The sequence below is a fragment of the Notothenia rossii genome, assembly GCF_949606895.1.
Source record: "Notothenia rossii genome assembly, chromosome: 9".
NCBI classification, from domain to species: domain Eukaryota; kingdom Metazoa; phylum Chordata; class Actinopteri; order Perciformes; family Nototheniidae; genus Notothenia; species Notothenia rossii.
In genome coordinates this window covers 44,526,030-44,550,855 of record NC_136907.1, presented here as the reverse complement: position 1 = coordinate 44,550,855, position 24,826 = coordinate 44,526,030, and the positions used below count along the sequence as shown (strand labels likewise).

The following is a 24,826-nucleotide window of genomic DNA, read 5'->3' as shown; positions in this document are numbered from 1 at the left end:
GACATTCATTGATCAATCTCATCTCCGAACATCCATCATTTAAACTAACTCATCATTGTCATCAACATCTGTATACGGGGTGGGTCGTCTTGTTCTGCTAGCATTTGTAATTATCTCCTCATGAGAAATTTACCCTCCCTCCTTTCATACCATTTAAGGTATGAAAGTAATATGTTCTCTAGAAGGGGCCGTTGTACGTTCTACTCTGGGGTACGGCATTCTAGACAGTCATTTCTGGGAGAAGATTTTGCTCAGTTACAACAGTTGTAGAGTTTCATCACTTAAAAGTTCCTTCTCATTACCTTTGGGTGGTCTGTTCTAATGCAGTGATAAAGTCCCTGAAATGGTGTGAAAACCGGTGGAATATCAATAACTCATTATACTAATTTATTTTCAATTCTTGTCTACTTAAATAGCTATGCTAACCCCTTTTACAGTGTGTGGAACCTTGGGTGCCCGAGCATGTGATAATCACTCCCTCCTTTAACAAGAACTTTAAAACAGAAGTCATTTCATTAATGGTTTGCAGTTCAATTCCGGAATTTACACTTATGGCAGATATGTTTCTCCTTTAAATAACATCTCTAAAAGTCAGGTCATCACTGATTGAATGGATGACCTTTAGGAGCTGGTGGCGCTTGTCTTTTTAAAACTCATACTCTGGTGCCGTGCGCTCCCTCTGAAGCTGCAAGTAAGATTTAAAACATCTGCAGGGTGGGTTGAGCGACCCCTTCTCCCTAAACGATGTTTGTTGTAACAAATATGCACCATCACAATGAGTGATCCAAGGCCCCGCATGTATTACTCCCAACTACATTAGTTTTTTTTTTTTTAAATTAAACTTTGCTTTCGCTCTTTGCCCAGTGTCATTTTAAAACTCTACATCTTGGACGAAAAACAACTGTTATTTCCACCTTAATCTTCCCTCCTGAGGTAATAACCATGCTACAATGGAGAAATCAATACTCTAGATTGGAACACTATCTTTGGCTTGGTACTAGCTCTACCTTTAACATTTTCCATACAAATAAAGATTTGTCTGCTTTTATAGAGTGGTTACTAAAACCATCCCTTTAAACTGTAGGTCTATACTGTAACAAATTAAATCTTCCCCAAATTCACACATGAATAAAAAAACTCTTAAAGAATAATTTGTTCATATGATGAAAAGATTGAATAATATGTTCTACCCTCAGTGTGTTTTTAGTGTTATTTAATAGTTTCCTCTTTTTTCTTTATAAATTCACCAATTGATTAATTCATGGCTAATAAATCTTTTTCTTTACGTATTTCTCGTTGGTGAAGAAGTGTGTTTATGTGTAAACTCACTCACTCCCGTTTTCCTTCTCTCCCCCTCTGGTTGTCAAGCCACGACCCCCTCACGTTCTGCCGGACCATGCCAACTCCTCCGTCCTGTCCTATTCTCCGTCCACCTTCTCCTCAGTCCATCTGCGCTTGGACCCTTCCGCTGTAACTCTTTTCAGTGTCCCATTTGCTTTGCTTTTCATCTCCTCCTTTAGTCTCTACTTTGTTGCATGGAGGGCGTATTCTGCTCTCATGTCCCACACTCTGCTCTTGTGTCCAAATCTTGTGGCTCAGCTTGGAACTTCGTGTCCTGTGGGGGACCGATGAGAGTGTGCCTTTTTATGTCACCTGTAGTTCTGGATGCCTCAGGTGGAGATGGTTCAGGATAAAGTCTTGTCATTGTTGGTTCAGCTCTGCTTCTCTGTCTGTTCGATGGAGGAGGAGGAGTCTTCCGTGGTGAGGTCTTTTGTCTGCTTGGAAGTTGGGGTCGTAGCGTTCTGACAGGCGGAGAGATAGAGAGAGAGAGATCTCGGGACGCATTATCTATAGTTAACACACTGAGGTGTAATAAATCCAATCTTTCCCACTCCATTTTCCTAACCATACTATCTTTCTTTGATGTTAAATGTCATCTAAGCCCAGTTAATGTTTTCTAATAATTGTACCAAATCCCTAAACATTGTTTTCACCCACTGTAACATGTTTACTCCAATTAACTTTCAGGAAACCACTTTCTTCCATACATTTAAATACCTAGATGCTTCAAGCACCACATATTTCACACACTATAAAGGAACGTCTCCATATTTTCTCCATCACTTTAAATCTCACTGTTATTTAGAACATAAGTAACTTTGGTGACTGGACATATCTGCAATGTCGCCACTGTCTGCTGGGAAATTTTGTTCATAGAGTTTGTACGTACAAAGCTGTACTTTTGGGTTAGTAGCCTGTGTACTCTTATCCCTAGGGGACCCCACAATTGGTTTGGCTTTGTTCTCGTCATCATCTCTATTTTATCCCTGGTTGTGTCCGTTACAGAATTTAAATAACGAGTCCAAAAATAACATACAAAAAAATTGGACTCTTTTTCAGATGTAAAACAAAAAAAAATAGGTTTTCACATTAATGTACAATCTATAAAAATCTATAGACAATTTGTCTTTTGAGCTGTTTCTATCTTTATCTTATTTCTATTTATTGTTTTGTTCCAGCTCTGCCAAATCAGTCCTAACTCCCAATAATGTTCTGGAAGTTGCCAGTGAAGGGTGACAATGTGTGAGGTGGTGTCAATTTGCTCCTTTTTCTTTACCTTTAAACCGGAGCGCGTGTGAAGTTTGTTACAACCTTTCACGCTTCCGTCCACCGGGGATCAGCCCACTGTCTTTTGTGAACTTTCACCCTCACCCAATCACCTGGCCGAACAGGAGTCTCTTCTGGTGTCTCGTCTGGTATCTCTGTAGTTTTCCTAGCCTGCTGTGTAGACAAAACTTGCATAATATTACTCAGAGTTCTGACATATTCATCCACTTCTATTTGTCTAATATCTAAAACTGGACCACTCCCTCCTTGGAGAAGGCCCGAGCTTCGGCATACCTCTTGTTGACTACATGTTATTATTTATTAACTACAACGTCACTGACATCAACATATCTGTATAATCATGACACTCCCTCCTTTGAGCATAAAATGCTCAATTAATATTGCAATGATTACCCTATTCTGAACAGGACATGTAAAACCCATAACGTTGCATTAAAGAAATATAACTTCTCCGTGTACCCACAAGGGGTACAAAAATATCGTATGATTTATGGTTTTCTGATGGTATAAATGCATATTCACTATAAAAAAAAAAATCAGCAATTAGCACTTCTAATAGTTTACTTGTTTCAATAATGGCTTTTGTAATGGTATTATGCATCATCGTTGCTGCGAAAAACAATACCTCTGGTGTCGCTAATGCGTCTCGATAACTCTAGGATTAGAGGATTGGTTGACACTGCTGAACTAACATATGATAAAATAATCTGTCTCCAAACTGGAGGGAAAATATGAACTATTCTCACAGAGAGTGACCTGCATGAAGGGCTGGTGCCCCTCACTCAAATGAGATATTGCCTTACACACAACACTATAAATCAGTAAAGTTACTCAAGAATAAATAAAGACTGATTCTTGAAACTGTTGTAAAAACCCTACAACTTCTTCATCCAAGCTCTCAATCAGTATTATGTTATTTAATCTGCAGCTCACGCCTTAAAACAGATACTTCAGACCGATTATAAAATTGTGTTTATGAGAAAAATGTAATCTGACTCCATAAATCACATAATTGTTTGATTAAAAACTGCACTTCTGGCTAACAATAAATGAAGTTCCCCTTTAAACACAGCCCCGGTCTTTTGTCGGGGTCCATTTATGTACTGGCTGGAAAATGTTGGGCCAGTCTCCGTCGCTCCGTCACTGTTCTCCCGTTAACAGTCACTCTAGTTCAGCTGGGTTCTTGTTGACTTCTTCACTGGTTTGAGACAAGCGACCCTATCGGACACCTCCCTTTGTCTTTCGGCAATAATGTCATTATGGGCTTCAACTGCCTTTCGTCTCTCTTCAATAATGTCATTGTGGGCTTCATCTGCTTTTCGTCTCTCTTCCATTCCTCTGTTGAGCTGCTCTTCCATTCTTCTGTTGAGTTCCTTTTCCATTCTTCTGCCGAGTTCTTCTATTCTTCTGTTGGATTCTTCCTCTCTTCTGCAGAGTTCTGCTTCCATTCTTCTGCTGAGTTCTTCCATTCTTCTGTTGGTCTCCTCTTCCATTCTTCTGCTGAGTTCTACCACATGTAAGCTGTTTGTCAATCCTTGGCTGGCATCTTCCAGATGGAATACCAGACTTGCAACCATAGCTTTTCTTTTTTCAGCTCTGTTCATAGCAATGTTTTCAGGTCCATACCAAGAGGGTTGTCCGGCTTTGATCCATGCTTGTTGTTCTCGCAGGTATTCTCCATTTTCATGGTCAATTACTGCTTTTCTATGGGCTTTCGTTGGTTCAGGCTGATTATCTGCTGGAAGCAGTCCTCTCGTTTGCCACTGTTCCAACAGTTTCTTATATTGGGTCCATGTCTTCCATCTAAGATTTGGAACTGTTGTAGCATCTGATCTGATTTTTACCCTTTCCTTAATAACTGCAGTTGTGCATGGTTCTGCGTCTGGTCTCAACTTAGTGTCTTTAAGTGACATGTTCTCTTCTTATTCGAATGAAATTATGAAGTTTATCAAGGATTGAAGCACTAATCCTCCGACTAGCACCTTTGTTCCTGATTTTAATATCCTATGTCATCCGATCTTAACTTTAAATCAGGTTGTTTTTTTTTATTTTATTTTTTTTTTATTTTTTTTTTATATTATTAAAATAAATTAAAATATAAAAAATTTGCAAATTCTAAATTGTTTAAAAAATAAAAATTTGTGCAAATTTTAAATTGTTAAAAATAAAAATTGTACAGTGTACAGTATAGTTTTGACTTTGAAATATGAATTTGGTTCAAATTCACAATGTTATGGTGTTTCTGCTATTTGGGTAATAATTCTGTACTACCACCAGAGTGCGCTATTTTAAATTCCAGCTTAATCCACTAGGGAATAGCTGTTTCAAAACTGACTCGTTTTTAACAAGGAGAAACTTAGTTTCCTCAAAAATATCTTTAAAATAGGAATTTACACTATGGTTAAACAACACAACACATAACCGCCAAAACACATTTGCAAAGAAGAATATTCACAATGTTATGGTGTTTCCGCTATTTGGGTAATCATTCTGTACTACCACCAGAGTGCGCTATTTTAAATTCCAGCTTGTTCCACTAGGGAATAGCTGTTTCAAAACTGACTCGTTTTTAACAAGGAGAAACGTAGTTTCCTCAAAAATATCTTTAAAATAGGAATTTACACTATGGTTAAACACACATAACACACATAACCGCCAAAACACATTTGCAAAGAAGAATATTTCAAAAACCGCCAAAACACATTTGCCAGCAGCAATACTTCAAAAACGGCCAAAACACATTTGCCAGCAGCAATACTTCAAATCTTTGGAAATACAACAATCCTTCTCTCTAATATCCAAAAATTGATTCAGCCTTCTAGTTCCAACTGTGACAAGAAGTATTATTCGTTCTTCACAAGATGGAGGTCAGGAAAATGCCTCATTGGAGTGAAACCAGCTGCATAAGAACAAAGAAAGGAGTGCTTTGAATTAGCATTTCACGAAATGGCGATTGCCCTGTCTTTGTTTTTCCACATGTGGGGTGTAAACAAGATGGCACCCGATTATTTCGCACTCTGACCTGTAGACAAAGAGATTTGTCCATGCGGCTCCCAGGTGGGAGTTTAAACAATGGCTAGGTGATCTTTAAACGAACAGTAACAAAGTAAACCACTGGTGTGGTATCATAAACCCTGAAATACAAGCCAAAACAACACTTAGTTTAAAATAACCACATTTCTATCTAGTTTACTATGAAAAAATGGGCTTTATCTTATTGATATCATCACTTAAAGTTAGGAACCCTTACGCACTAGCTATAAACCTGTTCACGTAATATTTGACTTTATAGTCGACTATGGGCTTTATCTTATTGATATCATCACTTAAAGTTAGGAACCCTTACGCACTAGCTATAAACCTGTTCACGTAATATTTGACTTTATAGTCGACTGTTGCTATTTGGACACGCCAAACTGGGACTAATATGGAGACCTATCAGCCACTGATAATAGACCGTCGTCTTATTACTGCACTGCTGCTGTAACTCCGATTACCGTAACCCACCCGCAATATCTTTTTTTTTAAACAGAACAGTTTTAACCACTGATAAAGGCCTAGACCTTAACCAAGCCTTTCTTGAAAAGGACTTTCTTCACTGACTTCGGTCTTAGCCCTTAACTGATTCACTATGCCCCGCTACTTTTCACTTTCTCGGCCCTTAACCGATTCGCTATGTCTCCAGATCTTAACAAAAAGTCGTTAAATGGGCTATATACCCTTACGTCATAGGCTAAATAACTATTAACGTAACAAGAGACACCCATGTGAAAGCAGCAAGTGTTAGAAATTAAAATCAATGTTTTAATGGGGAAATGTAGTTTAAACATGCCGTCAGTTTTAATGCTCTTTTATACTGAAAAACCAGAAATTCTTGTGCACAAGCAGTTAAGCTTTTAAGCTTTTATTCTGAAAATCCTTCATCTCCGGTTAGCATTTAGCATGTGGCTAATATACGATTTCCTGAAGAGGTGAATTTAGTAGCGAAATGATATGGAGTGGTGCAAACCGAAGCCTACTGATTTAACACTACAACTATAGATGTCGAGATACTATCATGCTGAATATTAAATGAAGGTACAGTTTATTTGAATACATTGTTTACAGACGAGAGTAGCATGTGACAACATCCGGAATGACCGGAAACCAAACGAGCCGAGAAGTATTGTTTAGAGTATTGATTACAGCGTTTAGAATGTGTTAAATGAAAAGTGATGAAAGAGAATATGAGGAGAAACGGCGTGTTAAGCATATATTGAATGTGAAAAGAACCTATCCTCTGTTTAAATGCAATAACGGACATTGGAGACGAGGTGAGCCGGCTGGCGGGGAGGAGCCAGCAGAGGATATATATAGCAGCGCCGGGGGAGAGATCCGCTGTCTTCTTGCTCAGGAGAACCGGACCACAGCTGTTTGTCTGACGGAACAATATTCTGTCTGTAACACAACCGCGCCTTTTTTAATTAAAGTATCCCATTTGAATCTTTTCAGAGACTCCATTTAGTCTCATTTTAAAGCTTCTCTCCTGGACGCGAGAATAAAGAACATATTTAACACAAGGCACCTATCCGAAGTACAATGTCCACACACTATATATTTAAAATTCAACACCCACACGTGGTTAATAGCATGCAGGGTTAATGGAACAAAAGAAAGTGTGAACTCACCCTGCTTGTGACAAAACAACGCCTCGTGGTTTTAGAGTGATTATTTTATGAATTTGGGTTGTTTTAACATTAAAATGCACAGCTATTTTCAGGATCAGCCGGCTGCCATCAAACACACAAATCTAACTTTGCCTAGTTTAACTTGTGAAGAATCTTTGTCATAACAGGCATCTTCTTACCGATTGATTTGAGCTCTTGTGTGTCGAATGGCTGCAAGCGTCTCCAGAAAACAGCCGGTTGGTTTTCTCTCCTCGGTCGGCGAGATCACGTCAGGGACCTCACCAGATTGTTAACTGTGTTCGTTATTCTCCCGACCAGGAGAGAAGCTTTAAAATAGGAGACTAAATGGAGTCTCTGTGAAAGTTCAATTGGGTACTTTAATTTAAAAAGGCGCGGTAGTGTTACAGACAGAATATTGTTCAGTCAGACAAACAGCTGTGATCCGCTCCTCGATAGGGAAGACAAGAGCCTGGATCTCTCCTCCGTGGCTGTTTATATATGGTGTGCTGGCTCCTCCCCGCCAGCCGGCTCGCCTCGTCTCCAATGTCCGTTATTGCATTTAAACAGAGGATAGGTTCTTTTCACATTCAATATATGCTTAACACGCCGTTTCTCCTCATATTCTCTTTCATCACTTTTCATTTAACACATTCTAAACGCTGTAATCAATACTCTAAACAATACTTCTCGGCTCGTTTGGTTTCCGGTCATTCCGGATGTTGTCACATGCTACTCTCGTCTGTAAACAATGTATTCAAATAAACTGTACCTTCATTTAATATTCAGCATGGTAGTATCTCGACATCTATAGTTGTAGTGTTAAATCAGTAGGCTTCGGTTTGCACCACTCCATATCATTTCGCTACTAAATTCACCTCTTCAGGAAATCGTATATTAGCCACATGCTAAATGCTAACCGGAGATGAAGGATTTTCAGAATAAAAGCTTAAAAGCTTAACTGCTTGTGCACAAGAATTTCTGGTTTTTCAGTATAAAAGAGGATTAAAACTGACGGCATGTTTAAACTACATTTCCCCATTAAAACATTGATTTTAATTTCTAACACCATGTAACTAAAGATTGTAGTGTTAAATATGTTCTTTATTCTCGCGTCCAGGAGAGAAGCTTTAAAACGAGACTAAATGGAGTCTCTGAAAAGATTCAAATGGGATACTTTAATTAAAAAAGGCGCGGTAGTGTTACAGACAGAATATTGTTCCGGCAGAAAACAGCTTTGATCTGGCTCTCCTGAGCAAGAAGAGAAGGGCCAATCCCCCGTTCGGTGCCGTCAGCGCCGTATAGACTGAGAGTTACGTCATCTCCGTTCACTCCAATGGACCACTTTTTTACAGCAATGGCGGATCGTGGAGCCTCTCAATCGTTCCCCGGAAGTTAGCGCCAAGGCTAGCAGAGCTGTAGAGTTGCAGCATAATAGACCGTTCGTGACGGACTTTTAAAGGTAAGAAGAAGTTTAAAGATTTATATTGCGGATATTATCAGTACATCTGATTCAAATTAACATGTGTATTAAAGGATGTCAGTGGATTATCCCTAAATTAGTAGATTTAGGGAACGTTTACAGATAACAGATAAAGCTAGGATTCCGGATCAAGTTAGCAACCCACGTTGAACAGCCTTTTAATTGTAAATTCCGTTCTCTTAATGTCATTTCGTCCAACGTTGTTGAATTAGAGAAGAGGGGCTTCTAAAAGGGATTGTATGTGGGGGTGGAGGGAGTTAAATATTAGATAAATATAACTTTGGTGCGTGTAAGAGTGAGTGTTTTTAGCAGAGCCATATTGTGTCCTTGTGATTATGTTGATTATTACCTGTCTGTATAATGTTGCAGCTCAGCTGATTTTGGATTGATGGCAAAGGGAGAGGGACTTAAGTGAGAGTGAAAACACAAGGTAAGTTTAATACTACTGTTTTATATAAGTAAGCATACTAAACATGTATTCTATCACTGTATTATATAAGTAATCTTGTTAGTAACCTACTGTATGGCAGGTGGAGGGGCAGTGATGTTACAGGTGGAGGAGCAAAACTGCAAGACTGCAAACTCACAAGACAGAGAAATCAAAGTTTGTTCTCCAGAGAAGAGGTTGATTTCACTTCATTTATTTCATATTTTCTAAAGATTTGGAAATGGCAACAAAAAAAAACTTGAGAGCTGCAACCAAGACAACTGTAACAACATGAGTAGAGAGCGACCAAGGTTTTTCAAGTCCATCTCTTACTCCATTTTGCCAACCCAAACTTCCAGGTACATGACGGGACACCTTGCTTGTTTTTGTTGTTTGCGCTCCTCTGGCTGGGTGCTGGCAGGTGGAGGGCAGTGATGTTGGCAGGTGGAGGGGCATTGATGTTACGGGTGGAGGGGCATTGATGTTAGCTGTTACACACCAGGCTCAAACTTAACACATTGCATCCTTCTTTGCAGTGTCCTTAATCCTGGAAGGGGAATCTGCAATTCCTGCAGAGTTTTGTAACCCGTTGGTCCGCACGCAAAGCGAATTTTTAAAGCCTTCTTAATTGTCTCATTGCTCCATTTCATCCCATTTGTGGTGAGTCTGCCTAATGCCTTAGGTTGGTCTTTTTAAAACGTTTTCTTATATTTGTTGTCCCTAATTTTCATTGTGATCTTGAGAGCTGCATTTTCCTTCCTGATTTTTCTTAGTGCAGACTTTGCTTTTTTGGTGATTCCTTCTTGGCTCTTTAATTTTCTCTTTAATTTTTTTAATAGATCTGTTTGACTGGCTGCTGGTTCGCTCGTATGCTGACTGGCTGCTGGCTGAGTGGGTGGTGTCCACCCTCCCTGTCTCTCCTCACTAGCCATGTCCTCTCTTTCTTCACCCTCACTTTCCTTTCTCTCAGTCTCCTCATCCCTTCTTCCCTCAATCTTTGAGACTAATGTAAGTAGAAGACATGGCACTGTAGATTTTCGAACATTTAAAATATTATACCACTTAAAAATAAGAAATATGACTTTTGTTACTAAGAGTTCATACTTATTATACCTGTGTCACCTTTCACACTATAGCTGTGATCATGAGCTATGGGCTTTGTAGATACAGGTCCCGGGGTGAATCGTGGTGCAGGGGCCCTTCTCTTTTTGACCACAGGGCGATGCACGAAGATGGTGGGTATAGCCTCTGCTCTCAGCCTAGTCTTGCCCTTTTTTGTCTTGACAAACTGGTCTGCATCAAAATGTGCCTGCGGAGTGACTTGAGGTTACTTCACACACAGAACAACTCAGTTTTGTCTGCCCACATACATATTCCATAGTGGTTGAATACACAGTATTAGGAAACACTTTATACTTACTGGACATGTTATACTCATTACATACTGTATATAAAATATGACCAAGAATGTGAGACAACTTTATAGAAATTCATATCACATCTGTTACTGATGCCATTTGTCATACTTTGTTAAACTCACAAATAATAATGTTCCATAACTTCAGTTGGGAACAAAGACCACACCTTATCTCCCCAAGGCAATTTCCCATCCAATAGGTGTGCTATATAGGTGTGTATAACCCTTTCTCCTGTCTGTTACTCCCTCTTTCAGCACAAGAACCAGAGGGGGATTCAATGGAGCCTGAATACCTGCATTGAGAGCCTCACCCTGCACCCTGATTCTCAGCTCTGTGTTTTTCAAGCCTTTCCCTGTTTTTTTGTATTAAACAAAACATTAAGCTTTCCCAATGGTGTGGTTTTCGTTTTGTGAAAAAGTGCAAATGCAGTGTTTGTATATAATATCCTCACATATTTTTTTAAACATATTGATGTAAATACATACACATATCGATTTGTTTTATAAATATTGCAAATCAAAACCTTTATTCACTAATAATTACCAAAAATCGTAGTTCTATCTCCTGTTATCAATGCATTCACATTGCCTGCCATGAACTTCCGGGGAACGAACCTCGTCTGCATGAACCACGTGACGATAACCGTTTTTGGACTTCCGCTGTCGTAACTCTTCTATCTATACGGTGCTGGGTGCCGTTATATATCCTCTGCTGGCTCCTCCCCGCCAGCCGGCTCGCCTCGCCTCTAATGTCCGTTGTTGCATTTAAACAGAGGATTGGTACTTTTCACCTTCAACATATGCTTAACACGCCTTTTCTCCTCATATTCTCTTTCATCACTTTCATGTAACACATTCTAAACGCTGTAATCAATACTCTAAAACATACAGAAAATGCTTCACGGCTGGTTTGGTTTCCGGTCATTCCGGATGTTGTCACATGCTACTCTCGTCTGTAAACAATAGTGTATTCAAATAAACTGTACTTTCATTTAATATTCAGCATGGTAGTATCTCGACATCTATAGTTGTAGTGTTAAATCAGTAGGTTTCGGTTTTCACCACACCACGTCATTTCGCTACTCAATTCACCTCTTTAGGAACTCGTATATTAGCCACATGCTAAATGCTAACCGTAGATGAAGGATTTTCAGAATAAAAGCGTAACTGCTTGTGCACAAGAATTTCTGGTTTTTCAGTATAAAAGAGCGTTTAAACTGACGGTATGTTTAAGCTACATTATAACATCAAAACATTGATTTTAATTTCTAACAGTAGTCAGGGAAATCAGTTTGACATATTGATCTAATAACAAATCCCCTCTGGCTGGCAGAGAACTCTCTGCTCCATACAATGTAAAAAAAAAAACGTCGAAAAACGGACAAAGTGCCGGTAATTTGCTGCCAGGACATTGTCCGTTATTCTACAGACAGTTCCGTCAACCCTTTAACGGATATTTCTGTAGATTTACAAGACTTTGTCTGTACCATATACGGACACTTCTGTCAACCTTATAACGGATATTTCTGTAGATTAACAACACTTTGTCCATAATGTTTACAGACACTTCTGTTAATCCTAATACGGATAATTCCGTATTTTAACAGTCCTTAGTATGTACTATTTACAGACACTTCCGTCAATCCTAATATCTTTTTTTTTTAATCGTGGGATACATTTTTTTTTTTAAATCCTAATATCCTAATCCTAAATAAATAACAATCATTACACTTTCAAGCAAACTGAATAAAGCACAATATATATAAATTGAACAAAATGTATTTATTTTTTTCAATAAAAGTGCATTCATTTCCTTTTTGCTAATGTATAAAGTGCATTTAATGATGAAATGAAAAAACAGAACCTTTCTCCCACTGCTGTTGCACCCTACTGGCTCACCTGTCAGTGAGGAATGAGGAGCCCCCTCCAGGAGGATGTAGCAACTCCGCCCTACACCCCCCACTCAACATTCCCCACTGACAGGCGCTATCCCAACCTGTAGGAGAACATGCAGTGACAAATAAAAAAAAGGAAACTTTTTTTTTTTAAGTGTGTGTGTGTGTTCAGTCCAAAAGTCCAGTCCAAAAAGTTCTGTTTTGAGCTTTGAGGAAAGCTCACATGTGCCAGTCAAATTCCTTCAGCTCAGTCACGAGCTTCGACAGTTTTGGAGGAATGTGGTGCTGTTTCTTCCCCTTCATCTCAGCCTTGGACCCTCGGTCAGGATTCATTCCAAAGAAAACTCTAAGGAAACAGAAATATGTTTAATATATAAAATATATAATTTACATGAGCCGTCAAAAATGGCCGGCGAGTCTGTTGTAAACAGTTCTGTCCGGGAAGATTGTTTCACTGACAGTGGGACATCTGTCTGGTCCTGCTGAACCCGTTCTGGATCACCACTCCTCGGTGGTGGTAATAGGTTTGCATTTGAGAATACAAACATTATGCAACTTTATTATTAATAAAGGTGCATAATGTTTGTATTCTATTATTTTGTGCTGACAAACTAGGCTATATAGTGTATTTAGTGACTTTTGTCATAATCACCACTGTGACATAGCCTACAGCAGGGGTTCCCAAAGTGGGGGTCGCGGGATGATTACAACAACAAAAAAAAGGAAAATTAAAAAAAAAAAATTGTAAAAAAGAATTGATTTTTATTTTTTTATTTTATTTAATTTTTTTTTTATTAATAATAACGTTTGCAGTACTAGCGCAGTGTTTCTCAAACGTTTTCTTCTTTTTTTCTGAAATTAATTAACTAGCACCGCCCCCTGAAGTTATATGAAAGAGCATGGGCCTTCAACAGGAAGATGCAAAATGTGCTGCCTCTGTTATAGGAACATTTATTAAGTATTGAGGGTTTAAGTGATTATATGTTTGATAATAATCATGTGTAAGCAAACAACTTTACACAACACTGGCGATAGTGCTGTCAAACAGGTCTATGAACTCTATGAAAAAGTTGAATCTGCATTTGGGTCCCTGGTTCATCTCTCTCAGCTAAGGGGTCCTTGGACTGAACCACATTGAAGACCCCTGTCAAAGAGCAATGGCTATCTTGGCTCGATTGTAGAGTGTCAATGGGATCAAAACATAGAATATATATTATATTTAATAATCATGATCCCATAAGCATCCTGGAATTGAGCACAACTATGCTAGTAATCTAAGGGAAGATGAGTGGATACCTGTTTACATGCTTTGTCTGGTGGGAAGCCCTCAGTCTCAGAATTTGAATACCGCAGCTTATACATTTCAAAACAATGAGCTGCTTACCTTTGCATGAATTCCAGGGTAAGAGACATCTCCTTTGGATATTAAATGTTAGTAGTAATATTCATCCCGCTTTCGTCTCATTAGTATGCATAAAAAGTGACAGGTCACACCTCCCCCCATTATGCAAATGAGCTAAGTCCCGCCTCCCCTTTGATCGAGGTGTGAGATCTCAAGTAGGTGTGATATCCCAAGTAGGTGTGAGATCCGTCGATAGGAGGGGGGTGATGTTTATTCACAGGTGTGAAAAGCCCCCACTGTTGCGCCTTATGGTGTATAATAAAAAATGTTTCAATCACATTAGTATGCATAAAAAGTGACAGGTGGGCCCGCCCCCCAAGTGTGTGTGTGTGTGTGTGTGTGTGTGTGTGTGTGTGTGTGTGTGTGTGTGTGTGTGTGTGTGTGTGTGTGTGTGTGTGTGTGTGTGTGTGTGTGTGTGTGTGTGTGTGTGTGTGTGTGTGTGTGTGTGTGTGTGTGTGTGTGTGAGAGAGCCTGGCCCTGCCCCCTCCTCCCCCCTTCCTGCCATCTTATCACTAGACAGAGGGGGGAGGGATTTTAAAAACACTTACCTTACACTTGTATTTGTTCTCTCTAAAACACAGTGTCTGTAAAGGTGGGGGAGACCGTCTCCCCCCTTCCTGCCATCTCTCTCTGTTTCTGCTGATGTGTAAAATATACAAAATAACGTTTTATATACTTACTCTCTTGTTAAAAGGTGATGAAGTTTGCAGCGTAAGCCAGCCATCAGTGTTCTAGTTTTAAGGTTTTGCATACCTCAAAGTGTGTCTAAAAGTATCTTGGCAAGAGAAAAAAGCCAAAATCCGCCTAGGCCATTGAAAAGAAACCGAATTCCACGTTTTACAAATGAACAGACACAAATGCAGACTTGACTACTTGGCAGTTGATTAAAGCAGATTTGTCCTTTTTCATCTCTCAAAGGTTTGGGTCCTGTTCAACACTGGGTACAGAAATATATTCAATATACAGTCATTTGTACGTAAAGATTTTTTAAGTTGTAAGCATTTAGAAATATACATTTGATTGCATTTAAAGTGGCTGTAGACAACTTATCATAATGAAGTAGTTGATTGGACAAATTTGTAATGGATGTAGAATAAAGACGACATTAGCATTTAAATTGGCTCCCTATAAGACTCGCTTTCTCTATGAAATGATGTCTGGTTCTGAGTAGTGTTCTCCCTTTCACAATAAAAAGCCCAAACACAATACTTTCTGAATCACTGCAGGAAGTAATGTGCTAAAATGCAAATACAAATAGCTTACAGTAGCTCCCAATTAGTTGAACAATTGGAAAACCGCAAGGACTGTGGAAACACCTACTGGCAAAGGATTGTGGATGCAAATTATACAAAGAGGAAGAAAAAACATTATATCTAAAGCTATATAACACAATCTACGTATTGACAGTATGAGTACAACAAAAACAGTATGCATGTTGATGCAAACGACGATGTTCAGTATACGATCAATCACAATCGAAGGATCCAATATATTTTTAAATGGAGCAGAAATAGCACTAGTCTCCCAGTTCAAGTATCTTGAACAGGGAGTGTCATATTGGACTCGCACTTGACTTTTTAAGAAACATATCCAGAAAGTATCCAATACCATTAAATTCAACTTGCAACATTTTAAACAAATTAGACCTTTTCTTAACTGTCAATGCTGCAAAGTTATACCTCCATATGATTCTATCCCACATTGAATACTGTTTTACAAACTGGTCGTTTGCTTGTGCTACACACCTGAAACCCATAGAACAGCTGTTCAAGAGAGCTATCGAGGTGTTTGACAGAAAGCCACAGTCATACCACCACTGTACCATCCTTGAAAATCACAATTTCTTGAGTTTTTGACAATTTTATGTCTTTTAAAAGTATGTGTTTTTTTAAAATAATATTTTCATGGGCTGGCCCCCCTCCACTTGGGGGAATTCATCCACAGAAAACACACTTGACGCAGCACTAGCTCAGAAACCAGAAGAGACTGTAAAGTCCACCACAGACGGACCACCTTTGGACAAAATGTCCTCTCCATTAAAGGCAGCTCATTGTGGAATAGCCCCCCAACTGAGATACGGGATTGTCCCACTCTCAATAGTTTTAAAGGTCAACTTAAAGAATGGTTGAGCAACAAACAGACGTGTAATCACCGCTAAATAAATGCACTTTAACACAGGGGTATCTCCTCTTGCACTTTTATGTAGCGCTTTTTATCTTATCTTGCACTTTATATATCATAGCTGCTACATTGTACTGCCATGTGGTAAATGCTTGTATGCTGCTCATGCTCTTTCTGCATATCATGTATTTTATTTTTGCTGTATATATATACATTTCATGTTCTTATATGCTGTATGTGACGGGACTACAGATGGAAATTAGCTCAAAGCTAAAATCCGGCTCATTTACACTTGTAAGCATTATTTTTGTTTTAAAGTGTTCATCAATGTGCACTACGGTGGCCCTGAAGAAAATTAAACATTAAAATATGTTATCGATGTCCCCATTCCCAGTTTGTTTTGGGAATAATTGCGATGTTTTCTATGTTTTGGTAGCTCTTAACAAAACAGAATTTTTGTAAAAGACTGCGACTCTAAAAGGCAAGTTTGTGATTTTAACACTGTTTCGATGAAACAATGCAGTCTTGATAACTTGACTTGAATAACATTCCTTTTCTAAATATTTGTTTTTAGATGCTTTACTTTGATTTCTTTCATGTTATTTTAACACAACATTACTTTTTTCCTATTTTTCAACATACTGTGATATTCTGTTTTTGTCTTTCTCTCCTTTTTCCATTATATTTTTGAAAAACTACATAGTGGTTTTTAGCAAAATACAACATGCAACTAATACATTATACAATATTACGACTTTTAGCAATATTTTCAACACAATATACTTGTACCTTTTTTGTGGTTGTAGGGCTTCAAGATATGTTGCATGTCATGCATAAACACGGAGTCATCTTTTCCTTGAAACTGACGTGCTGTCCGTTTTACAAAACAAGTTCTTTTTCTGCTTCTTCATCCTCTGAATTTTCCTCCCCCGTCCCTCTTCCTTCAGCCAGCACAACAAGAATCAAGGTGGATCTGTGAAATGAAACACCTCTTCCCAAAGCGTGACTTCCCTATTGAGAGCATGCGTCTAGGGCACTAGGGTCTAAACCAGGGGTGCTCACACTTTTTCAGGATGAGAGCTACTTATAAAATGATCAAGTCAAAATGATCTACCTACTACAAAAAATGCAAAACATATATTTATTTATAAATATATTGAGGATTCTTTATATCGCATGAGCCAATATTGCACAACACAACACAATTAACTATGTACATTTTTTGTCATTACCCGAGTTTACTCTGATGACTTGCACTGAATTGAATCAGCCAGGGATGCATAATCCGGACGGTAACTGCTGACAGCCAGCCTCAAGCACACTTCCAAATGTTCATCAGTCATGGTGGAACGGTACTTGGACTTGATGATCTTCATGTGGGAAAAGGCTGACTCACATAAATAAGTGGAGCCGAATAATGCTGTCAAGGAGGTAGCACATTTCCTCATGTTGGGGTACTTTACCTCTGTGAGTAAGTTCCAGAACTGTCCATGAGCTCTGGACTTCAGCTCAATGTCAGCTTGTAGTGTCAAAATCTCATCTTCCACTACAGAAGAGTTCAGGTGAAACAGTGTTGCAATTTTTGATGCGAGTGAATCAACCTCAGCATCTTCCCGAAAAGGATAGCACATGAATGTAGCGACTGGCTCGAGCAAAGAAAAGTCTTGAAAGCGTTTGTCAAACTCTGACAGACATTTGTCAATCTGCTCTGTGTAGCGTGCAGTGTCAAGTTGCACACAGGCCTTCCTTTGCATCTCCAGCTCTGACGCCAGGTTCTGGAAGTTTGCCAAATCATGGCGCTGCAGCTTTGAGGAGAGATGTTGCATCTTTCGTTTGAAAGCATTAACCGAGCTGATCATATTGATCACTGTTTTGTCTTTTCCTTGCAGCTGTAGATTAAGGTCATTCAACATGTTGGTCAGATCGGTTAAAAATGCCAAGTCTAACAGCCACTGACCGTCATTTAGTTGCGTGTATTCTGCATGTCCAGCTACACGGAAAAACTCCTTAATCTCCGGACAGAGCTCTCGAAATCTTTGCAGGAATTTCCCTCGACTAAGCCATCTCACGTCAGTGTGTAGCAACAACTCAGAGTGGTCGCAGTCAGCATTCTCCAGATGTGCACGGAATAGCCTTCTTTGAAGAGATCTGGCGCGAATAGAACAGGCGATCTTCGTTGCAACATCCATGATCTCTTTCATGTTGAGCATTTTAGCGCATAACGCTTGTTGGTGGATTATGCAATGGTAATTTAGGAAGTCCGGGAAAGCATCGTCCTGCCTGCACTTTGCAATAAATCCATTCAAGCGGCCAACCATTGCGGGTGCTCCATCCGTGGTGATAGACATCAATTTGTACACTGGGAGCTGAGTTTTCGCGATAAAGTTTTTAAACGACTGAAATATGTCCTCTCCTCGCGTCTGTTCTTTCATGGGCAGTACTGTTAATAGCTCTTCTTTTGTAGTGATATCACTAAACACCATACGAATGAAAATGCACATCTGGGCTGTGTCACTCACGTCCGTTGATTCGTCCAACTGCAGTGAGAAACACTCGCAATCTCCAATGTCCTTCCAAAGTTGCTGGGTTAAATCCTCAGCCATGGCTTCACAGCGCCGTGTAACTGTGCTTCTTGACAGCTGGAGAGCTTTGATCGAAGATAATATTTCTGCCTTATTTTTAAAGTCTCGGAACAATGAGTCAGCTGCTTCAACGAATGCCTCTTTTACCATCTCTCCGTCTTGGAAGGACTTCTTGTTATTGACGATGATGTGACTCACCCGGAACGATGCTTCGGTGGCGGCTTTCGCTTTTGAAGTTTGTTGCGTGAAAAATGACTGCTGTCCGGACAACTGGGATTTCAGTTCCTTCACTTTTCTCTTTCTCAGCTCGCTTTTCGGCGGGAAGTCGGTGTCGTATTTTCCATGAACAGTCCGAAAATGCCGCTCCACATTCCCCTTCTTTGGTATTGCTATGGTAGACTGGCAGATGAGGCAAACGCACTTGGAAAATGTCATCGTGAAAAAAAAGTCCTCCTCCCATTCCGTATGAAAGTTATACGTTTTTTTCTTCTTACTTGGTCCAGCTACCTCACTCATTTTTATACCCTTCCATAGGCTTGAGAGAAAAAACCAAAGGCTGAAAACTGGCCGTAACTCGCTGACAAGCTTGCTAGTTAGTTAGCACTTAGCGCAGTTGTTTGCTCATGCGCAGTGACCTAAGTGTCAGACAAAATTCAGATGTCATCTGACTGGCTGCCCTGTATATCAATCAAAAGACGGGATGGATGATAGGTTGACGTCAATTTTTTTAATGTCACGCGATCTACCAATAATACCTTTGGGATCGACTGGTAGATCGCGATCGACGTTTTGAGCACCCCTGGTCTAAACCAATTGGCCAGATATACTAACATCAGGGCCGGCCCTAGACTTTTGGGGGCCCTAAGCAAGATTTTGTTTGGGGGCCCCCCTCACTCTAGCGCGTTCTCACTACACACAACACGGAACCAACTTTTGTCTTATGATGTTAGTATGAGCACACATATTGTACAAATAAGCATGTAAACACTAAAGTGGGACCTGAGAAGAGCAGCACAGTCTTTAAATTGACTACAAATAACTACCTAGGCTATAACTAATGACTATATAAACTCAGTGAACAGAAATATAGAAACTCCTCAGTCCTCAGTGACATATGTTTTGTTGTTGTGGCTCTGAGTCTGTACTCCAGCACATTAGATTTGAAATGAAACAAGGACTATGAGGTTAAAGTGCATACTGTGACCAAGTATTAAATATGACTACTTTGTTGAAGTGTATGTTAATTTGTCCAATATTACATTTGATCCCCCATTTTAGGGGATCAAAAGTACTCTGACAAATGAACATAAACTTGAATAAAGTAGTCATATCAGATAGCACTGATGAACTGACAGTACAGAATAAAAAGACTGACAAAGTGACCATCACTGTTCAAAGATAGATATTTTTAATAAAAAACACTCAACACTAAATAGAATATATAAATAGATCCAAAAATACCTTTAAAGGATTAAATAATATGTGCAAAACAAACTGCTTAACAATGAAATGAAATGTAAAAAAACAAATGCAAATACAAATGTTCCTCTCGTACGTACAGTTAGAATTGTTCTCTTCTTGCTTTCCTGGAGGCAAAGTCATTGATGACCTGATCATAGGAGATCTGGCTGCCAATCTGGTGGTTTATGCTGATTATTGCCATTCCACTCAGGCGATCCTGGGCCATGGAGGACCTCAAGTATGTTTTTATCAGTTTGAGCTTCGAGAAGCATCTCTCTGCGGACGCCACTGTCACTGGAAGGGTACAGGCTATTCTCCGCGCTATCCAAAGATTTGGATAGATCTCACACAGCTCGTTTTCATTTAAGAAGGTGAGCATCTCCAATGTGGTCATATCTTCTTTGGGAAGCTCTGGAAGGCTTTGCATCTCCATGGCTAGCTCTCTCCAGTCAACGTCTGCCTCTTCGCCACAGGTCAATGTTTTTCCCAGCAGGGCACATTGGTCTGTAAGTGACTCATCATCCAGATTATGGAAGTTGTGAAGCACTCCAAACTTGTCTCTTACTTCCCCCAGGGACTTGAATCTGTCCTCCAAAGACTGGATGCCACAGTCCACCACAACATTAAAGAATCCTGTTTCCAGTCTCGTCATGGCATCAGCCACTGCCTCGTCAGCTGCCTCGTAGGCAAAATGCCTCTTTTTGCTCCGCAGCCTCTTTTCTTGCAGCACTGCCTCAACATTCATATTTCCACAGAGCTCTTTTGCTGTGGCCTGAGCATCTGTGAACCCAGTGGCCCTGTAGGTTACCAGCGATGCTTTGGTTTTGTCTAAGAGACTGACCGCAACATCCAGCTGCATGTTGACAGACTGAAGGAGCTTGCTAACTGTATTGATCTTTGACAGAATATCATACCAGACAACAGTGCAGATTTGGAATCTAAATGATCCAATTTCTTCTGCCAGGGATTGGGCCTCAATTCTGACCATGAGATCATTTGCGTTTTCCCTCACCTCTAGCAAAGCCTCCCTGACCTTATCCGTTTGGTAGCGCAACGGCTCGATGCTATTCACTCTGCTCTCCCACCGCGTCTCACTCCAGGACTTGAGAGTGATGTCCACATGTTTTTTCAGGATGGTCCACCTCTGGGGAGAACCTGAAAACAAGGTGTACAGCTTCTGAACATTACCAAAGAAGCAAGTAGCATCTATTGATCCTTTGGCTGAATCCGCCACCATCAAATTCAGTGTGTGGGCTGCACAAGGAACATACAGAGCTCGAGGATTCTTCTCCAACAGCCCGGCCTGCACCCCTTTATTTCTGCCCTTCATGTTTGCACCATTGTCATAGGATTGTCCTCTGCAGTCCTCAAAGGGGATCTTCAGCTCCTCCAGCCTGTTCAAAATGAGTGTAGACAAACCAAGCCCTGTGGATGCAGGGGCTATGATGAACCCCAGAAAGTGCTCCCTGATCTCAGTCCTTTTCTTCACACTCACTGTTCGAATCACAACAGTCATCTGCTCCTGGTGGCTGACGTCTGGGGTGCAATCCAAAATGATGGCAAAATACTTGGACTCTTTGATTTCAGCCACCATTGCTGCAAGTATTGTGTCACTGATACAGGACATGAGTTCATTTTGGATTGTTTTACCCAAGTATGTAGTGTAATTTCCTCCACTGTCAATGCGTCTGATGTGTTCTTTCAGAACAGGGTCAAACTTGGCAATTAGCTCAACTTCTTTGAGGAAATTCCCGTTGTTGTGGTTATGCAGGGTGTCAACAGTCCCTCTAAGTCCCAGGTTCCTCTCTGCTAGAGATTGGATGATGGAAACCAACCGAATGAGCACCTCTCTCCACCTCTTCTTCTCTGCCTCCAGGAGGTACAACTCTGTTTTGTCTATTGTCTTCCCTTTTCTAAGACGGAGCTCTAGTTCCTTCCAAGTCAACACACTTTTCACATGATCTGGGCTGTTGTCGTGTAGCTTCAGTAATGCGCCAATATTCACCCAGTCCTGTTGTCCCTCTGTTATGAGCTTTAATGATTTCTTGGAAAACAACTTGCAGCAAAAGCAGTAGACTGAATCATTGTTCTTGGAGTATATTAACCAGCTTCGCTTAACTTTCTCACCATTTACAAGTGTTCTAAACATGTAATGATAATGAAAGCTTCTGTTGTTTGGTGTTTTCGGGAATACAAAATCTCTGTCCACCTGTACTGGCCCCCTAATCACCAGATCTGTACGTACGTGATCGTTAAGTACTGATGGCCACCCAGTTGGATCCATTGGTGAACCAGAGAGAAAAGGAGTAGAAGTTACAGAGGTAGGTGTAGTAGGCGTAATGGTACTGCTCTCAACTTCAATGGGTACAGAAATACCTATAGGGAAATTAATTTTAAAAAATAAGTTTTTGTTACTTGACATGTTTACAAGTTGATGTTCCTGGCAATGAACAACACAGTTGAATGATTGAACACAATAGTAATAATAATATTCATAATAATAATAATAATAATAATAATAATAATAATAATAATACCATGATTGATTGGACATATAGTGCTTTGCTTTTCTTGACAAACAAAGTTAAGGTCTCTTTGATGTAGGCCTAAACTTACCAGCATTGTCAGAGGTGGTTTCTTCAGTGATGGAAGTTGATGGAACTGCTATGGAATAAAGAAGTATATCATTGCCTCTCTGAAGAACCAGCACCTTACCGTGGTAGAGAGGTTTGTGTGCCCTGATGAACCTGGGGGCTGTGTTGTCTGGAACCTTGTGTTCCTGGTAGGGTCTCCCATGGCAAATTGGTCTCAGGCAAGGGGCCAGACTAAGATTGGTTCAAAAGACCTCATGAAAGACGACACACGAAGTGAGGATACCCGGCCCGGAGGAAGCCCGGGGTCCCCTTCTGGAGCCAGGCCCAGAAGGAGGACTCGTCGGCGAGCGTCTGGTGGCCGGGCTTGCCACGGAGCCCGGCCGGGCACAGCCCGAAAAGGCGACGTGGGCAACACCTCCGCTTCTCCGTCCCGCGGGCCCACCACCTACGGGAAACAGCGATGGGGTCGGGTGCGCTGCCAGAAGGGTGGCAGTGAAGGCAGAGGGTCTCGACGGACCAGACCCGGGCGACAGAAGCTGGCTTTGGGGACGTGGAACGTCACCTCTCTGGGGGGGAAGGAGTCGGAGCTTGTGCGGGAGGTGGAGCGTTACCAGTTGGATCTGGTTGGGCTCACCTCTACGCACAGCGTCGGCTCTGGAACCTTACTTCTGGATAGGGGTTGGACTCTATTCTTCTCCGGAGTTGCTCAAGGTGTGAGGCGCCGGGCGGGTGTGGGGATACTCACAAGTCCCCGGTTGGGTGCTTCGTTGTTGGAGTCTACCCCAGTGGACGAGAGGGTTGCCTCCCTACGCCTGCGGGTTATGGGGGGGAAAACTCTGACTGTTGTGTGTGCTTATGCACCCAACAGCAGTTCAGAGTATACGGCCTTCTTGGAGACCCTGGAAAGAGTCCTGTATGGGGCTCCTGAAGGGGACTCTTTAATCTTGCTGGGAGACTTCAACGCACATGTGGGCAATGATGGAGACACTTGGAGGGGAGTGATTGGGAGGAACGGCCCCCCTGATCTGAACCGGAGTGGTGGTTTGTTACTGGACTTCTGTGCTAGTCATGGATTGGCCATAACAAACACCATGTTCGAACATAAGGATGCTCATAAGTGTACGTGGTACCAGAGCACCCTAGGCAGAAGGTCCATGATCGATTTGGTTATCGTATCATCGGACCTGAGGCCGTATGTTTTGGACACTCGGGTAAAGAGAGGGGCGGAGTTGTCAACTGATCACCATCTGGTGGTGAGTTGGGTCGAGTGGCGGGGGAAGCCTCTGGATAGACCTGGTAAGCCCAAACGTGTAGTTCGGGTGAACTGGGAACGTCTGGAGGAGGCCCAAGTTCAGGAGGCCTTCAACTCACACCTCCGGCGGAGCTTTTCGGGCATTCCTGTGGAGGTTGGGGACATTGAACCAGAGTGGTCGGTGTTCAAAGCCTCTATTGCCGAAGCCGCGGCGGGGAGCTGTGGTCTCAAGGTCCTAGGTGCCTCAAGGGGCGGTAACCCTCGAACCTCCTGGTGGACACCGGTGGTCAGGGAAGCCGTCCGACTGAAGAAGGAGGCCTTCAGGGATTTGTTATCTCGGGGGACTCCCGAGGCAGTTGCAAGGTACCGACAGGCCCGAAGGGCAGCAGCCTCAGCCGTGGCCGAGGCAAAGCAGCGGGTGTGGGAGAAGTTCGGAGAAGACATGGAAAAAGACTTTCGGGCGGCACCAAAGTTGTTCTGGAAAACTGTCCGACACCTCAGGAGGGGGAAGCAGGGAACCATCCAAGCTGTGTACAGTAAGGATGGGACGTTGTTGACCTCAACTGATGGAGTGTTAGGGCGTTGGAAGGAGCACTTTGAGGAACTCCTGAACCCGACAACTCCGCCCTCTATGTTAGAGGCAGAGCTGGAGTATGAAGGGGGATCGACACCAATCTCCCGGGGGGAGGTCACTGAGGTCGTCAAACAACTTCACAGTGGCAAAGCCCCGGGGGTGGATGAGATCCGCCCAGAAATGCTGAAGGCTCTGGGTGTTGAGGGACTGTCATGGTTGACACGTCTCATCAACGTTGCGTGGAAGTCGGAAACAGTACCGAAGGAGTGGCAGACCGGAGTGGTGGTTCCCCTTTTCAAAAAGGGGGATCAGAGGGTGTGTGCCAA

The 24,826-nt window shown here is 41.3% G+C and overlaps 2 protein-coding genes and 1 long non-coding RNA gene across 9 annotated transcripts; 1 reads left to right on the top strand and 2 right to left on the bottom strand.

Moving 5' to 3' along the window:
- Nucleotides 1-7,522: 7,522 nt before the first annotated feature.
- Nucleotides 7,523-11,006, top strand: LOC307018903. Of its 7 annotated transcripts, none has more exons than XR_013802528.1 (4): nt 7,523-8,754; nt 9,150-9,205; nt 9,306-9,862; nt 10,042-11,006. It is a non-coding gene; the product is annotated as an uncharacterized lncRNA (long non-coding RNA). The 7 variants fall into 7 exon arrangements; XR_013802529.1 differs by having other exon boundaries at nt 9,288-9,862; XR_013802530.1 differs by having other exon boundaries at nt 9,145-9,205.
- A 6,269-nt stretch (nt 11,007-17,275) lies between these two features.
- On the bottom strand, nt 17,276-19,054 carry LOC307019880 (general transcription factor II-I repeat domain-containing protein 2-like; the record flags this gene model as incomplete). The annotated part of the gene is made up of 1 exon (XM_079650983.1): nt 17,276-19,054. The coding sequence occupies one exon, from the start codon at nt 19,052-19,054 to the stop codon at nt 17,276-17,278; it is 1,779 nt and encodes a 592-aa protein (XP_079507109.1).
- Nucleotides 19,055-20,173: 1,119 nt separating this feature from the next.
- LOC307017966 (zinc finger MYM-type protein 1-like) lies at nt 20,174-22,764 on the bottom strand. Its single transcript, XM_079647956.1, has 2 exons — nt 22,697-22,764; nt 20,174-22,456 (listed from the first exon to the last, which is right to left on the bottom strand). The coding sequence occupies exon 2, from the start codon at nt 22,362-22,364 to the stop codon at nt 20,181-20,183; it is 2,184 nt and encodes a 727-aa protein (XP_079504082.1). The 5' UTR covers nt 22,365-22,456; nt 22,697-22,764; the 3' UTR covers nt 20,174-20,180.
- Nucleotides 22,765-24,826: the final 2,062 nt, after the last annotated feature.